Raw genomic sequence first — 19,327 nt, 5'->3', positions numbered from 1 at the left:
TTTCCTTAAAACTTATTGAATTGTAGTTGAATTACACTAAATTATACATATATAAAGTATACAATTTGATTGGTTTTAACATATATGTATATACACATGTGGAACCTTCACCAAACTCAAGATAACAAAATTTGCATTACCACAAAAGGTTTTTTATGCCCCTTTCTAAGGCATTCTGCCTTCTTCCCCTTCTAGCAACTGATCTACCACTAAAGAATAGTTTGAATTTTCTAGAATGTTTATTAAAGGAATCATAGAGTTTATATATTTTTTTTTTTTTTTTTTTTTTGAGACAGAGTCTCACTTTGTTGTCCAGGCTAGAGTGAGTGCCGTGGCGTCAGCCTAGCTCACAGCAACCTCAAACTCCTGGGCTTGAGTGATCCTTCTGCCTCAGCCCCCCGAGTGGCTGGGACTACAGGCATGCGCCACCATGCCCGGCTAATTTTTTATATATATATCAGTTGGCCAATTAATTTCTTTCTATTTATAGTAGAGACGGGGTCTCGCTCTTGCTCAGGCTGGTTTTGAACTCCTGACCTCGAGCAATCCGCCCGCCTCGGCCTCCCAAGAGCTAGGATTACAGGCGTGAGCCACAGCGCCCGGCCTAGAGTTTATATTTTTAATGGGATAGTGTGGCTTCTTTTATTCAGTCTAATAATTTCGTGATTCATCTATATTGTTGCTTAAACAGTTTCAGAGATTTTTATTGCTGATTAATTTTCCAGGTATGGGTAGTACCACAATTGTTTATCCATTCCATTGAGGGAGAGCTGAGTTGTTTACAGGCACTAACTATTAAAAATAAAGCAGCTATGAACATTCTTGAACAAGTGTTTGTGTGACTGTATTTTTGTGTTTTCTTTTGTGTAAATAACTGGAGTTGTAATGACTGGGTCATTTTGTAGTCATGCTATTCTTTTAAAAATAGTATATTTTTCATACCTTTGGCCCTTTAGGGTGAATTAGATTAGTTATCTTGCTATTCTTCTACCCCTGGGAAGTAAAACACTCACTTGGAGGAAATGGAAAAGATGATAAGAAAGGAAGTACCCTAGGAAGGAAGTGAAGAAATGATTTGGATTAGGAACATTAGGGAAGGGCATATTTTGGTAGGCTTCCAAATCTGTGTACTGGGGAAACCAAGGAGGAGAGAGCACTCAAATGTTAAGAAGCCAAAGACTAACTTCATGTGGTCCTTACCAAATGAGACTTGTTATTTCTGTACTGAGATTTCTAATGTTGTCACTTCCAATGACTCTAACTTTGGAAAACTAAGGATTCCACCTGCATTGCTCTTACATCATACCCAGCTTGTCTGCTCCCACTGGTGGCTCATAGCCCGTGATAGCCCTTCTGTTCTATAGGTCATTCCTTGACAAGAAGAGAAGTAAGAGAATGTCCATATTTTTCCAGATGGAATTGTTCCAGTAGGTTTTCTCTGTGGTCTGATTTAAGAAAGCCCCTTAGCTGGGGCACCTAAGACTTCTGCTGCTTATATGATTGTAAAAATAAACAAATGTAATTTATAGACAGGATATTTAATTTGGTAGTATTAATAATAAGATAATAAGAAAGGGAACTATTGAGATTTTCGGTGTTTTAGATATGACATATGAGCTATTCATTTTAAATATGCTATGTTTGCTAATGTTGGATTTGTAGCAATCTATCATGTCATTATTAATTTTGACATGTTTGCATATTTTCTTCTTTTTGTAAAACAAATTTTGTGCTATGTCAGAGCACTGATTTCAGCACATATTTTCCATTCTAAGAAGAAATATGCCTGTCAGTATTTTTAAAACATCAGCACTATAATATGCCTGCCTTTCTTTTCTTTTCTTTTCTTTTCTTTTCTTTTCTTTTCTTTTCTTTTCTTTTCTTTTCTTTTCTTTTCTTTTCTTTTCTTTTCTTTTTTTTCTTTTCTTTTCTTTTCTTTTCTTTTCTTTCTTTTCTTTTCTCTTTTCTTTTCTTTTCTTTTCTTTTCTTTTCTTTTCTTTTCTTTTCTTTTCTTTTCTTTTCTTTTCTTTTTCCTTCCTTCCTTCCTTCCTTCCTTCCTTCCTTCCTTCCTTCCTTCCTTCCTTCCTTCCTTCCTTCCTTCCTTCCTTCCTTCCTTCCTTCCTTCCTTCCTTCCTTCCTTCCTTCCTTCCTTCCTCTTCATTTTTCTTATCTTTCCTCATTCATTTTCTTTCTTTCTTTTTTTTTTTTAACATTTGCCTGGACTAGAATGCAGTGGCATCATCATAGCTCACTGTAACCTCAAACCCCTGGGCTCAAGTGACCCTCCTGTGTCAGCCTCCTGAGTAGCTAGGACTCCAGTCATGTGCCACCATGCCTGGCTAATTTTTAAAAGTTTTTGTAGAGATGGGGTGTCACTGTGTTGCCCAGGCTGGTTCGAAGTTCTGGTTTCAAATTCCTGGCCTCAAGTGATCCTTCCACCTTGGCCTCCCAAAATGCTAGCTAGGATTACAGGCATGAACCACCATGCTCAGCCGATTTCATCTACAACATTTTTTTCTAGGTTTTGTGGTTTTTAAGAAACTTTAGGTTTTGTTTATACTTTCTTTAATTTTTTTCTAGGTAGTGAAGCCCAAAAGCAGTTACTTGAAATTGAAACTAAAGGAGCTACTAATTCATAAAAGGAGAAGTAGAGAATAAGGCAGGTGTCCTCAGAATATGGCCCATGGGCCACATGCGGGTGTTTTTGCCTGCTTGTTTTTTTACTTCAAAATAAGATATGTGCAGTGTGCATAGGAATTTGTTCATAGTTTTTTTTAAACTATAGTCCGGCCCTCCAACGGTCTGAGGGACAGTGAACTGGCCCCCTGTTTAAAAAGTTTGAGGAGCCCTGGAATAAGGGGAATTTAGTACTATGGCGGGGAAACCAAAAGAGTGAGGGTGCTGAATGTTAACCGTGTGCCTTTGCATTAGTTACTGACATTTGGTATAGTATGTGCCTGTAGAAGTAAGTACATATTCACCATTCTGAGTGGAATATTTGGGAATACAAAAATGGACTCTTTTGTTAAAGAGAGAAAAGACTCTGCTTTGTGTTAAGTACTTTGAAACTGTTGAATTTAAAAAGACTTGAGAGAGAACATACATGCAGATATATGATTTGAATTTGGCTTCCCACAGAACAGCCTAGTACTTTGGATTTTAAAGTAATAATTTTTTGTACTTTTTTCTCAGTGATATTTAAGTTAAAACATACTTATGTACATGTTTTATAGTTCCTGGCCTGACAGGGGTCTGCATGGTAGTGGTGCTATTCCTCATGATTACAGCCTCTACATATGCAATAAGGTAAGTGTCAAAGTCATTATTTTATTTTATTTTTTTCATTTTTTTTTCTATTTTTTTTTTATTTCGGCATATTGTGGGGGTACAGATTTTAAGGTTTCAATAAATGCCCATTTCCCCCCCTCCCTCCAAAAGTCTGAGTCTCCATCATGACCATCCCCAGATGGTGCACATCTCACTCATTATGTATGTATATACCCACCCCTCTCTCCCCTCCCCCCTCCCCAATACCCTATTACTGTAGTACCTATGTGTCCACTTAGGTGCTACTCAGTTAATACCAGTTTGTTGGAGAATATATCTGGTGCTTGTTTCTCCATTCTTGGGATACCTCACTTAGTAGTATGGGTTCCAGCTCTAACCAGGAAAATATAAGATGTGCTATATCACCATTATTTCTTAGAGCTGAATAGTACTCCATGGTATACATATACCACATTTTATTAATCCATTCTTGGATTGATGGGCACTTGGGCTGTTTCCACAGCCTTGCAATTATGAATTGTGCTGCTATAAACATTCGAGTGCAGGTGTCTTTTTTGTAGAGTGTCACTGGATCATTTGGGTAGATGCCCAGCAATGGGATTGCTGGATCAAATGGTAGATTCAGTTGTATCGCTTTAAGGTATCTCCATATTGCTTTCCACAGAGGTTGAACTAGTTTGCAGTCCCACCCGCAGTGTAGGAGTGTTCCTCTCTCCGCAACCACGCCAGCATTTATTGTTTGGAGATTTTTTGATAAAGGCCATTCTCACTGGGGTTAAGTGATATCTCATTGTGGTTTTGATTTGCATTTCCCTGATGATTAGAGATGTTGAGCATTTCTTCATATGTTTGTTGGCCATTCTTCTGTCTTCTTTAGAAAAATTTCTGTTCAAGTCCTTTGCCCACTTTTTAATGGGGTTATTTGATTTTTTCTTCCTAATTTTTGTGAGTTCTAAGTATATTCTAGTTATCAGTCCCTTATTGGATGCATAGGATGCAAAAATTTTCTCCCATTCTGTAGGTTGTCTGTTTACTTTCATGACTATTTCTTTGGCTGTGCAGAAGCTTTGTAGTTTGATCATGTCCCATTTATTTATTTTTGTTGCTGCTGTGATTGCCTTTGGGGACTTCTTCATAAACTCTTTGCCCAGGCCGATGTCTAGGAGAGTGTTTCCAACTTTTTCCTCTAGAGTTCTAATAGTTTCATACCTTAGGTTTAAGTCTGTTATCCAGCGTGAGTTGGTTTTTGTGAGAGGTGAAAGGTGTGGGTCCTGTTTTAGCCTTCTACAGGTGGCTATCCAGTTTTCCCAGCACCATTTATTGAAGAGGGATTCTTTTCCCCAGCGTATGTTTTTGTCTGCCTTGTCAAAGATTAGATGGCTATATGAGGATGGTTTTATATCAGGATTCTCACATCTGTTCCACTGGTCAATATTCCTATATTTGTGCCAATACCATATTGTTTTAATGACTACAGCTTTGTAGTATAGTTTGATATCTGGCATATTAATGCCTCCCATTTTGTTTTTGTTGCCTAGAATTGCTCTTGATATTCGGGGTCTTCTTTGGTTCCATACGAAGCGTAAAATTATTTTTTCTATATCTGTGAAGAATGCTGATGGGATTTTAATAGGTATTGCATTGAATCTGTAGATCAGTTTGGGTAGTATAGACATTTTGATGATATTGAGTCTGCCGATCCACGAGCATGGTATGGATTTCCATCTGTTTACATCCTCTGCTATTTCCTTCCTCAGTGTTTCATAGTTCTCCCTGTAGAGGTCTTTTACCTCCTTGGTTAAGTATATTCCTAGGCTGCCCACTATCTCCACTTCTGTTCAACATAGTGCTGGAAGTCTTGGCTACAGCAATCAGACAGGAAAATGGAATCAAAGGTATCCAAATAGGGGCAGAAGAGATCAAACTTTCACTGTTTGCTGATGATATGATATTGTATCTAGAAAACCCCAAGGATTCAACCAAGAAACTCCTGGAACTGATCAATGAATTTAGTAAAGTCTCAGGATACAAAATCAATACACAGAAATCAGAGGCATTCATATACGCCAACAACAATCTAATTGAGAACCAAATCAAAGACTCAATTCCCTTCACAATAGCAACAAAGTCATTATTTTCATGCCCAGCTGTCAGGTTACTCAGATTTTCTTCGGATTTTCTTCATTTTCATATGTAGGAAAAGTCTTGATTAACTAAAGTATTTAACCAATACAGTATCTTGGTTAATGGATTTTTCTAGGTAACTAAGAGTAAAGTAGAGATGTTTCCATTTATCATTTCTTGTTTGTGAAAAATCCCTTTGTATTAGTCAAATATTCTGAATTGGTAAGGAATTGGGTATGGATACTTAATTTGATGACTGAGGGAATTTGAGTTGTTCAGGATTTTCCTTCTGAAGGATAGTGTATGTGTATAGAACCGGGATTAAAATCAATGTGTATACATAGAGACTTTAAGGATTCCTAGGAATATATGACTTAAAATTATTTTATAACTAATTTCCTGATATGGGTTTTTTTTTCCTGTAATTTAACATATTGTTGTAAACAAAGCTTTGGAAGCATGTTTATTTGACATCTGCTAAAATAACTGGAAATATCTGTATTCACATTGATCCTCTCTGTTAAGAAATTTTGAACAATTTCAGATATATATTATCAGGAGCACTTTCACATGTTCTTTCTGATGGACACATTCTATTTTTCAGAATATTTATAGTGTTTTATGTTTCTGATCAAACCTTTTAGTTAAAGAAAGCAAAAAGAAGAAACATAACATATATATTTCTTCTAATCTGCAAAATTTTCTCAATTATTCTACTTGGTGAGATGTGAAATTTAATGGAAACACACAAATATATATATTTATATATGCTTTGAAAACAATTTCCCAATAATATACTCAAATGAATCTATCCTTATACTTCTAAACACATTCTACACACACCAAAACCTCACAAATAAAATCACCACTATGAGATTAACACTGTAAATTAACACTTTGTAGTGTTTAGTTTTATAGACTTAATTCTTCTTGCTTTTTTTCACTCGTTCTCCAATTTCTGCCCTGACTAAAATCACTTTTTTTCTCTTCCTAATCTTTCTCATATATATATACATGTAACAAAAGTAAGATCATATTATATTATTTTAAATCTGATTTTTACTTAAATTTGTTATGAATTTTTTTCACATTAATAAATATTCTTTATCATTCTCTTTACTGATAGCACAGCATATCACCATATGGGTAGATATGTAGTATTTTCCCAGTCCCATATTGTTAGATGTTTTGAGTTGATTCCATTTTTTCAGTATTTCAATTCTGAAACAAACACTCCCATTCATATGTCTTTGCATACTTTTTCAATAATGTCTTAAGGAAAAATCCCTAGATGTAGAATAGCCAGGCCAAATGGTAAGCACACTTTTAAAACTTTTTGTAAAAATTAAAAATTATCTTATAGAAAGGCAAATCACTAACATTAATATATGAGAGTACCAATTTTGTGGGAAGAAATTTTGTTTTACTTAGGTAGAGAAATCATTTTAAAACTTGCTTTTTTTAGTTTTAGGAGTTCTTTAAGGAAAATTATGGCATCTGACATGTTTATTTACAAAATTGAAGATATATAGATATTTTACATCTGGAAAAAAATCCATGAGAGAGTTTTGTCAAATGAGCTATTCTCAACTGAGCCATTACATTTGCTCTTATAAAAAATTAATTGAGCATCTCTTAATCTTCAGTTTTTCTTATTTGTTTAATAGAGATTATAACCCCTAATTTGCTTTTCTCCAAGCATTATCGTGTGAATCATGAAATTCTTAAATGGATTATGCAGATAGGTATCTTTTCTTTTCTCTTTATCAGTGAGGAAAAAAAACTATTAAACAAATTAAATTAATAAATAAGTTTCCAACATTTGATTTCTGATAATGGAATGTAATCTACTAATTCAAAGATAGTTTAATATGGATCTGTCTATTAAAATAATTAATACATCCTGTTAACAGATGACAGGAATGCAAATGTTTTTCTCATCTCAATCAGTTTTAAAATGACTATTGTTAAATATGAACTCTAATTCTGAATTAACATAACCATAGTAAATAAACTAGGAATTAAAAAATTTAAAAGCCAGAATTAAGGTCATACTTAATAACAGTAAAATACTAGATAGATTCATACAACAATCAGGAAAAAGCTCAGGTGGTATTTTTAATTCCACTGTTATTTACATAGGGTAAGAAAGGCAACATTCGACTGGTAAAAGCCAAAAACCAAAACAAAACAAAAAAACCATTTGGAATTATTAGAAAACATGCAACAACAAATTATTATTTCTAGAAAAGCAGATAAATTTGTCTACCCAGAAAATCTAAGAGTTTTTTGAAAAAATTTAGTATGAACACCAAATAAGAGTTGAAAAGGGTAATTAAATATAAAACAAATATAGAAAATAGCTCTTCTCTGTACTAGCTATAATCAGTTTGAAAATTGAGTAAAATAAAAATATATCACTCACAATTGCAACAGAAACATAAAATATCTATAAACTTAAGAAACTGAGAGGTATATAGAGAACAGGCCACATAAACTCACTGAGAAAAATATATAGAGATTTGAATAAATGCTGTATACTATAAAGATGCAGTTTTTCTTCAATTTTATTTTATAGTATTACAATTCCAATAAAAATCCCAGACAGGTTATTTTGTTTGTTTTTTTTTAATTTCGCAGAGTGATTCTGAAGTTCTTCTGAGGGAACATAAAAGTATATCTTGCAAAAGAGGAGTAAAAGGAGGGATGTGCCTTACTAAACATTAAAATGATTAAGCTTAAGAGAGAGAAGGACTTGCAGAAATGATCAATACATTGAACCAAGGAACAAAGTCAACAGAAAGCCCTGTAAGGGACCTTGCTATATATAAGAATCTGCTAAGTAATAAAGGTGCCATCACAAGCTTTTGAGGAAAGTAAGGCTTAAGCTAATGAAGGTTTAGATAAATTACAGAGTTAAATGTAAAAAATGGTACCATCGAAAATTTATGAGAAACTTTAAGTGGATATTTACCAGACCTCAAATGGATAAGAAATCATGTAGGAAATATTTGTCTGTCTAAAAAGATGAAAACTAAAACTTCTTCTGCATGTCAATTTACATTATAAAAATTGAAAAGTAAATATGATATTGGAAAAATTATTACAGTCACAAGGAATCAGTACATTCTTAAAATGTAAATAGTTTACACATATCAATTCAGAGAAACACCATATAAAATGGGTAATCATCATGAACAGAGAATTCACAGAAGAATTTAATATAAATAATACACATATGAAATATTATACCTAATCTCACTTATAACAAATAATGAAAACTTATAAATTTGCATGTGTGTTTGGAGAAACAGGCAGTCCTATACTACTCTATGGTCTGTAATAAACATGTTTTTAGAGAGCAATGATCAGTGTGTATCAAAAGTATTACAAAGTATTACAAATATATATCCTTTGACCTAGCAATTCTACTTCTAGTAATTTTGATTAAAAAAGAATCAGATATGTGTAACATTATATATGTTTCAAGGATGGTAATGATATATTGATTTTGATAACAAATACTATGAATGGAGCAAATGTGAAACAATTAGCTACTGCTTTTATAAGGAGTTCTAAAAAGTTCAAGGGCATGTATCAGAATCATCTAGGATGCTTTTATAAATACCTGCCCTCCACCTCCAAGATTCTATAATATAAATAGCCACCCTAGATATACAAAATAAATGTCAGTCTTTTTTATTTCTCTCAAACATTCTATGGACTGTGCTTATCATTCCCTTCCTTTTCAGACTCCTTGTCCTCCCTTGGAACATCAAGATATCATTCTGACATTACTCTGTTCAGGAAAAGAATATAAAACTTATATCATCACTTATTTTAATTTCTCTCCTTTTGAGTTTCCCTTGAGCTACCCTTAAAGTAATTATTTAGGGAAAAACATAAGTGTTTTAGAAATTGTTGGAAAATTGAGAATATTGATAAAAAGTACAGCAGCAAGTACATATTAACAGACTATTCCTGGTTCCTTAGCCTTATAATAACTTTCAATAAACACCTTATTTTAATTTTTTTCATGTGTCTTTATTTGACATACAAAGAACCCACAAATGATACATTGTTACTTATAATTTTGTTAGTTCTTACTGTATGGTATGTTAATCCTTTGGTATTAATAATAAATCTTAGATGAACTCATTTTAGCTTTCTGAAATTATGACATGTTTGAAATAATACATAATCTTTTTAGTGAGATGGAATGTAAAGTAGCATTGAAATTAATTTATTTGTTTTTTGCAGAGTTTCTAACTATGATATCTTCTGGTACACTCATAACCTCTTCTTTATCTTCTATATGCTGCTGATGTTGCATGTTTCAGGGTAAGTTGTTTTTTTTTTTTAATTTCCTTGGCATAGCAATGTTTATTTAAAACAGATTTTTAAATTTCCTTATTTTATTTTTTAAAACATTTAATAGATTTAGGGAGTACAAGTTGAATTCCATTACATGTATATGTTATATGGTGGCAAAGTCTGGGCTTTTAGTGTACCCCTCACCTGAACAGTGTACATGGTACCCCAGAGGTAATTTTTCACCCATCAAGTGTAAGTTCAAAATATATTTTGTGAAACTATTTATACCTAAAAATGGGGTAATGAAAGACAACTCTATAGGAATTTTCATGGGAAGTGGTAAAGTATCTGATGACTTGAAATTGTAGGTAGTGTCCCATAAAAGAAATAATTCTACTTTTAGTATAGTATATTTTAATAAAACCAGTATAAAAGTATATTAAAATTGAAAGCTAGAATTACTTCTCCCACAATGTTGTAATTTTTAAAGTCTCCTGTAGATAATATCCTAATATCTTCCAAAGGAAAAGTAATAAGAAATGAAGAACTTCAAGAAGATATTTTAGTGTTTTGTGTTTCCTGAAACTGACTTGCCATTGTAGAATTTGTAACAATGGAGTTGCCATTTTTTAGTTTTAAAAGGTCTAAAGGAAATAATAGTTGCAAACAAGGCCAAAGATTTCAAATGCTCAAAGATAAGGATCTCTCAGAAACACCAAAAAATCACAAAGTGAAAAAAGAAAGCTTCCCACATTGTTACAAAGAATATAACCAAAACATTTTAAAAAGTATATGTACCCAAACAGTATACTCAAAAGGATGGAGCTTACAATAATTTATCAAGATAGATGAAGAAACTAATATATTTTGGGTATTTGTATGTTTGCATGACTACCAGCAGTAGACTTCCTGGTTTTGGCCTGACATTTACACTTATGTGATACAATAAGCATAGGTCATTATCTGGCAACAGGTTGACATGGTTTAGCAAGATTGTGGGGCAGGAAGCATGGACTGTCAACAGGATCATATCAGGTACTTCTTTAGTGGTAGTCCCTGTAGTTGCTCAGGAACCATTTTCCACCTCCTCCTCACCTCCCATGGAGTAACTCTGTTTAAGGTAATTACGGAGACCATATGAACAGGGATGGACTAGCTTGCCTTGGGTGAGACTTATGCTCTGTGGGAACCAGTAACTTGGTAACAGCCCATATCCCCTCCAGGGATGCCCTTGCTTGCAAGAACATGCTGCACCCAAGTAAGCTGAGGTCTCTGAGTCCCAAAATGATTTTGTAATTCAATCACAGTCCTCCTGATGCAGCTGCATTTCACCAGTAATAAACAATGTTGCCTGGTAACACAACTGGCATTCCCCATTTATCTTAGCTTGAAATAGTTCCAGGGAAACAGTGTTTGAAGAAAGGTTCAGACTTTCTGTTAATCCTTTCTTCAGAATGTTTTGCAATGTAATTTATCAGTACAGAGGGTCATTTACATAAACTATGTATTTATTTCAGAGTGCATTTTCAAAATGTTGGGGTTTTAGACTGCAGTATGTCCAGGCTAGCTTTGTTCAATACCATGGTTCTAGAACAGACAGTTGCAGAGCATCCGGAACATGGCCACACATTATAACGATGACTCCCAGCAAGCCATTCCTGTCTCACAGGGAAGCGGGCCACCATCAGTGGACCTGGGTTCTGCCCATTTATCCTTGTGGGGATAAACATTCTCTGGAGCCTTAGTGCATCAAGAAAGTGCTTGGTAGAGAAAATCTGCTTTACATTCTATTCTTTAAATGGCTTGGTTGCCTGTCCAGGGCTATGATCATAAAGTGGACTATGAATAAGCAGATACTATTAATGACAAAAACAATTTAATTTAAAACAATCAAACAATGTTTACTGTATGTGCCAAGTATTTATGTCACTAAATGCTCAGAATTTTATGAGGATAAGTAACATTGTTTAATAAGTGGGAAAACTGAGGTTTAGAAAGATTAAGTAACTTGCTCAAGTCTACTTAACTGATGGATCCTGGATTCAAACTTAGGCATTCTTATTCAAAAACTCCTAATTTTTTACTACTGGGCTGTTTTTTTTTTTTCCCCTTGACAAAGGTCTTGCTCTGTTGCTGGGCTAGAGTGCAGTGGCATCATCATAGCTCACTGCAACCCCCAGCACCTGGGCTGGAGCAATCCTCCTGCCTCAGCCTGAGTGGCTGGGACTACAGGTGTGCGCCACTCCACCTGGCCAATTTTTCTATTTTTGGTAGAAATTGGGTCTCAATCTTGCTCTTGCTCAGGCTGGTGTTGAACTCCTGAGCTGAAGTGATCCTTCCACCTGGGCCTCCCAGAGTGCTAAGATTACCAGTGTGAGCCACAGCACCCGGCCAAGATTTTTTTAAAGGATGTTTTCTTGACTTTTCTGGAATTGTGATCTATGTTTCTATCTTTATCAGATAAAGGAAAGTATAATTAATTATACATTCTTTTGCCTTTATGTTTTACTAAGTTAAAACTCTGAAAAAAGCTGTTTCTTTGTAATTCAAAATAGATCCATTTTTTTAAAAAAGTTCAGGAGTTCAAACAGACTTCTTCAGTTTAAAGAAGATTATGTTTTGAGTTCTTAACTTTTTTGGAAGTAAAAGGATGGCATATTTAAATTTTGATTTTACTTTTATAGAGCAAGGGTCATAGAAAGCAATGTTAATAAATAGAGAGAAATAACAAAAAAGTATCTACAGGAAAAATTATATGTAATCAATCTATTATTACAATTGAGTTAGTAGTTCTTTACTTACTGTCAGTAGGAAGGGAGAAAATAATTATCCTAATACTGAAATCAATGTCATGCAACATATACACAATATAATAAACATTCTGTAGTGTACATTTTTTCTATGAAGTTTAACTTTTAATAAAGGAAAATAGAGTATGCTTCTGGTATAGGAAAAATTACTACTGATAAATTTTCTGGCTGGGTTGGGAAACATCATGTGATCCATCTCTACAAAAATGTTTTAAAATTATCGGGGCATGGTGGTGTGTGCCATAGTCCTAGCAACTCAGGCTAGGACTGAGGCAGGAGAATCACTTCAGCCCAGAAATTTGAGGTTGCAGTGAGCTATGATCATGGCATTGCATTCCAGCCTGGGCAACAGAGCGAGACTGTCTCTAAAAATAAGTAAATGAATATATAAATTCAAATGGTTAAAATGAACCAACGAAAAGGCAAAGATTGTCATAGTGGATAAAAATGCAAGATGCTGCCTGGGCATAGTGGCTCATGCCTATAATCCTAGCACTTTGGGAAGCCGAGGCAGGAGGATTGCTTAAAGCCAGAAGTTTAAGACCAGCCTGGGCAACATAGTGAGACCCCATCTTTACAAAAAATAATTAAAAAAAAATTAGCTGGGCATGGTGGCACACACCTGTAGTCCTAGCTACTTGGGAAGCTGAGGTGGGAGGATCACTTGAGGCCAGGGGTTAGAGGTTACAGTGAGCTATGAGTGCTCTACTCCACTCCAACAGAGCAAGATCTTATCTCTAAAAATTTTTTTTTAAATTTTCCAAATTTCTCACAATGAAAAATGTTCTGTTTTATTGATAAAGCATCTATCTATAATGAAGTCTATTTAAGTTTTTTTTTTTTGCCAACATTGGGAACTTAGATATATCTTTATTTTGAAATTCCTAAATAATTACATTATTCAGCTTTTTATTATACAAGTAGAATGCAGTTGTTTCATATAAGTTTCTTAGATTTATATCGAGATTTCTGTTAAACAGTATACTTTAGGTTTGAACAGAAAATCACTATTTACTGAGCGTTTACTTCCTTGTACATCAATGTGCTGAGTAAGTACCATAAGGTATAGATGAACGATATATTATGTGATCTCCAGTCTCCCAGCATTGATAATTGATTTGGAATTTTAAAAATCCAATTAAAAGAGCTAGAGATAATTATAAGACTGCATAGTTTTTAAATGTAAACATTTTATTTATAAGAGTTCTAACAATTCATAAAATTGAAGAATCAATGTGGGCAAGAAATGTTAGAAAATATTATTCTTCAAAGATGAGAAGATTAGAAATTGTTGGCTGGATTTTCTACCTAAGTAGACTTTTACAGTAAGAGGAGAAGTTCCTTCATATGATTTTCTAAGGTCACTTTCTTTTCATAGCATCTTAAATGTTAAAAGAAGCTTAAAAGATATTTTGACCAAACCTTTTTCATCTTTTTATCTCCCCTACAATGTATCTACTAAGTAAATATCTAATTCTGAAGATGTCTCTTCTGTCTTTGCTCTCATTCTCATTCTCACAGAGTTCTTTCTTTTGTGAACCAGAATACATTTTACTATAATTTCCACTCAGTAATTTAAAAATCTGTGCTTCTGAAGGCCATGGAAATAGAGTTCCTTTCCTATTTCTAAATTCTATTCATCTGTTCCTTGTATGATATTTCACATCTCATCATTATTCTGAACTTTCTCCTTCGACTATATTAATAGTTAATATTATTTGAATGCTTATCTTTTATCTTACTAATATTTGATCTAATTAAATCTTCACAACAACCCTGTTAAGTATTTGTTATTATTATTGTTATTATTCCCTATGTCCCGCTGAGAAGATAGGGGCAGTGAGAGGTGAGGTAACTTGTCATGGCTAGTATGTAGAAGAAGACCTCTGGTTTGCACCCAAGTGTCAAGTACCAGAACTCAGATTCCTAACCATTAAATTTTGCTGGCTCCCATTCGCAAACCTTCTCTGTATCCCCTTTAAAGCTGAAAACCCAAAGAAATGCAAGCAGTGCTCTTGGAGTATGTGATATCGACAGCATGAGAGTCTTACTTTCTTTACTACAGATGTTACATTCATTATTATTTAGGACCCATTTTTCTTGTTCCGTGATTATCTGTGCTCTTAGCTTAAACTGGTTTTTATTCTGATTGTCTATATTTTACAATTTTTTTTCATTATTTATAAACAAATCTATTTTGTGCCACCCTAAAAAACACCATTTCATGTATGCTAAACTCAGATATTTCTTTTCACTATTCAAAAAGATCTTTAAAATAAACAAATTTTCCTTTCCAAGATGTCAGTGTAATATGGTAGTTAAGGGCTACATTGCTTAATACTTGTATGACTTTAGCAGATAATTTGACCTTTCTTTTTTAACCTATTAAATAGGATAAATAAAATCTCCTACATTACAGTGTTGTCTCAGGTTTAAATAAGGGAATGCAACAAAGTAGGCAATATATAGACATAATAAATGTTAGCTAGAAAAAAATGATTCTAGTACCAATACTAATAGCTGTATAAGGAAGAAACTCCACATTTAACTGTTTGAAGAATCATTTTTTTTTCATAAAGACACATTTCTGAAAAGCCCAAATTTTCTTATCAACAAATAATTTGATGAACATATAGCGAGAATTGCTTAGCAGATCAAAAGAATATTTCTTGAAAGGGCCACAATTTTTAAAACATTGTAAGGTCTCTAAAACTCAATTGATTTTAGCAATAAAGGTTTATCTCTGAGCTTGCAAAGCAAGCCTTCTCCTGAGGAATGTTTTGTTCCAGCTTTTAACAGGTGGTTGCTATTGGTGTGTTGCATTAACGATATTTCAATTCTGAAGACATTTGGAAAAAATAAAACTATTTACTCTTTCTAGACATATATGGAACTGGATATTTCTTTCTTCATTTTCATTTGAAAAACTCATTAGAGGGAGATATATACTGCTATTCTCACTTACTGATAAAAGGGATATTGGAGGGAAAAGAAATTATGAATGTCACAGAGCCTCTGCTGAGGAGCCTGACCCTGCTCCTTTGAAAGGCCTGTGGAGGAATGCATTGTAAATGAGATTTGCCACCTGGGCTTCTGCAATTTTAGCATTGTCAGCACTCCCACTGGCTTTAGCTCAGGAGTGTTGCATGGGTGGTGATTGCATTTTATATTACTTAAGTGTGAGAGATTATAATGTGATAATTCTGGAAAAGATAGAGGGGAAGGACCTCCTCAAGTGTTTGGATGGGAATGAGACCAAATTAGTAGTGCAAATAATTTTTTTGTGTGCCAACTCTGCTGGACTTCTCAGATCACTTTTTATTATATGAGTGATACCTGAATTCTTCTTTGAAGTAGAGTTCTCTGCCATTTGAGACTACTTGTTAGCAAGAGATAATCATAGACCCTGATTTATATTCTGCTTGAATCATTTTTTTTTTAGGGAATCTAAAAGGAAGAGTTTCCTGTGTGTTTTTTAAAAACTCTTATTCTTTAAACCAGGGAACACAGTGGGCAGCCTTTGTCAACAGTAAACATTAAGAAACCACAGGGAGTGTGTGGCAGGCAGTGGCTTAAGAGTTTAAGCTCAAGAAGTGAACCAGGGTTAGACGGATATTTGTGGGGTTAGGCTTTATTGTGCTGACTTGAAAATATCCTCGGGAGGAGGAAATTAAGGATATATTATTAAGGGGTGGAGGTATTTATACAATATAGTTAAGTGTTAAGAGGTGCTGATTTCCAAGTATCTTCTCTTTTATAAGCCACTTTCAGGGAGGTCTCTCTTCACCCACACTGATGCAGCATAAGGAAAGGTTTGGTAATCTTCCTATTGGTGGGAGGCACCTGCTCCTCTTAGAAAGTCAAATGGGAATTGAATGGATCCCAGGGAAGGAAGGCCCAGAGGTTGTGTGTTAACTGATCGTATTCTAGACCTGAGGGAGAAATTTTTCACTTACGTATATATTCATTTCAGCTCTCCTTTCTGTACAGTTTATTGTCCAAATCAAACATTTTTGACAGTGAAAGGCAATGCTGTTGATAATTAAGCAGTGGCTATGGGTTAAATAACACATATGATTATTCTACTTATTCCTATGTAATTGGGAAAGTTCTAGGGAGGCTGATGGACTGTTTTTAATGTAGGCCTTGAGCCAGAATTACAAAAGGAGTCCCTACCTTGAATAGAGGCTCTGCATGAGTACTTGGGAAACAGAACCTTAAAATAACACACACCTAGAGATTTAGAGATTATAATTAGAGATTCACTACCATGGGAGGTAGAAGGTTGAGGATTTGGGTGTTGGTCATAGTGGCTAAATCTTTTATAAGCTCTCTGTCACTCTTACAGGTGACTTGGTTTCTAATACTTCCTGGTTGCCTAATTTCTAATAGGTCTGACACACTCATTATCAATTTGGTGCCTATTATATTTCTGTCACAAAATCCCATTTTTTCTTCCATAGAGTAGAGGTTCTTAAGTTGGATTCATAATTCCTGGGAATCATTGAATTCACGAATTCCTGAAATATGAACACATATATGTACAAGACATATTTTGGGTATATATCTATACATATGTTTAGTTTTGAGGCATACAGGTGCATTTTGTGATACATTTCCTTCCAAAATTCTTCCTATATAACCTGAAAATAACAAGAAAAGAAGCTAGATCTAGCCTGGAACTGATAAAAATATTGCGGAAGAGACAGTGTTATCAGTATTTTTTTATTGCCTATGTGTCTTTATAAAGAGATTAAGTCAGAACATAACAAAGAAAGCAATGGGGAAAAGACATTATTCGCCATATAGAAAAATCACATTGAAGTCCAGAAATTTAAAAAACCAATGCCTTTTAGCAGAATTTTGCCATGAATTCTCTCTAAATGTTAGATGACCTTTCAAGTTAGCATTCAAATGTAAGGGATGAATTTGATAATAGTCCCAAAGTAAGTACAGAAATAGGTCCAAGTAAGCATGCAATTGTGTTGATTACCTTAGCTTTGCTCTTTCATGCCTATTTGCTGTCCTGACCTTAAATATAGTGAAACAAACTGCCTGATGCCCTGGATTATAATAGAGATGGAACAGGATTGATTGTTAGAAGACCACTAATGTGATCTTGAGCAAATCAGTTTTTATGGAGCTTTCTGATTTACAGAATAAGGAAAAATAATTATGTCTCATAGACTTGTTTGAAGAGAAAAAATAGATATAAAATGATACTATATATATATATATATATACACACACACACATTTTTATTATTACCTATATAATTTTCTCTATTTTATCAGTTGATTTAAGAAACTAGGTCAATGTAATTAATTATGGAAATAATTATGTCTCATGACAAGATCAGCTCTGAAATATCTACAGCAACCTGAAGCATATGCATTTGTTTTATTCTCTTTTTGTTCTTTAAGAGGAATTGAGTGAAACATTTTGAGGCACTCTTTATTTCAGCAGAGCTGTTTATACCTTTTAAAGCCCATTACCAACCTTCAGAGTGGTACCTGCTATTTCTAGCAACATTGCTTAAGGAAAAGAATGAGACTTGCATAGGGAAAAAGAAAAAAAAAAGAAAAAGAATTCATATACAAACTACTTGAAAATGTCCAGGGGGAAGAGAAATTCATATAAATACCATGGTCCAGAAGTATGAAATAATATATATTGTAAAAAATATTAGGTAATTGGGAGAAAGCTAGAGGTTGAACTTGAATTGCAGAGAGTCTCACTGTTCTCTTCTCTTTACCCTCATTATGTAAGTGTGTGTTACAATATGAAAGAGAGAAAGAAAATAGAGCAGAGTGCTATATCCTAGGTAAACTATAGTGTTTTTGAGGGTAGGAGTGTTTCTTACCCATGTTTATCCATGGAATCTCTTTCACATGACATCACTCAGTTAATATTGGCTGGATTAAGCTGAATTGCATTAATTAGTTTTAGCTAGGAATGTGTTGTCCTCATAGGCCCTTCCAATATTCCTCAATTTTCATAGCATTACAGATGACAATAAAGAGTACTCTGTGCATTTGTTTAAATGTAACTTGGATTCCCTTCTTGTGACTGTCACTTATGTTTAGTATTATCTAGGTAATTTGTTATTATGGCAACTAGTATATTGGTTCCTGTACCAGAGGAATTAGTTTTTGTCTTGATTATTTGGTTGTATTGTAGACTGGCACATTTCTGTTGGGGATCTTCATATATTTCTGTGGTTAAATATTCTTTGGATCACAAAAGGAAAAAATTCCATCTCTCTTTGTTTTCTTTCACTTTCGGGTTTTCAATTTTTTACTTAAAAAATTGAATAGAGTGAATATAATTCTTGAGGAATTAGGTCTTATTTATATGGAATCCAAATTATCCTTGTCCATAATATTAATATTTACATATTTCAATATATTAATAAATACAATATTCTATGCAACTATGATCTTTAAGATATATTTGTGTTTCTTACCGCTTCTAATCTCCCATTAATAGGATTTTCATTTTTAAGTAAAAAGTGATTTTTGTGTATGGTAATTATGGACTAATAGCTTATAGTTTATTTACATTTGCTGATATTTAATCCTGTAAATTGGATGGGGGTGGAGATTGAGGTCATGTGATATTTTTTCCATAAGGATGCCTTATAGTTCTATAGCTTATATGCATAATTCTATGCGTATGCATGTATAGATAGATACAGTATATACAGGGCATTTTCATGTACATGAAGTCATTTATGCTACATGCTACATGTATTAATGAATTTTTATTCTTTCAAACTGTGAATTTACCTT

The 19,327-nt window shown here is 33.8% G+C and overlaps 1 protein-coding gene across 6 annotated transcripts in view; it reads left to right on the top strand.

Annotated features, from left to right (window-relative positions):
- Nucleotides 1–19,327, top strand: part of NOX4 (NADPH oxidase 4) — a 172,348-nt gene that overhangs the window by 62,873 nt on the left and 90,148 nt on the right. For all 6 annotated transcript variants that reach the window (XM_076002414.1, XM_076002412.1, XM_076002411.1 and 3 more), the window contains 2 exons: nucleotides 3,234–3,306; nucleotides 9,673–9,753. In XM_076002414.1, coding sequence (XP_075858529.1) covers nucleotides 3,234–3,306; nucleotides 9,673–9,753 — 154 coding nt within the window. The remainder of the gene's footprint in view (nucleotides 1–3,233; nucleotides 3,307–9,672; nucleotides 9,754–19,327) is intronic.

This window comes from Microcebus murinus, chromosome 4 (genome assembly GCF_040939455.1).
Source record: "Microcebus murinus isolate Inina chromosome 4, M.murinus_Inina_mat1.0, whole genome shotgun sequence".
In the NCBI taxonomy this organism is placed as follows: domain Eukaryota; kingdom Metazoa; phylum Chordata; class Mammalia; order Primates; family Cheirogaleidae; genus Microcebus; species Microcebus murinus.
The sequence above is the reverse complement of the archived record's forward strand: the minus strand, read 5'-3'. Positions and strand labels throughout refer to the sequence as shown.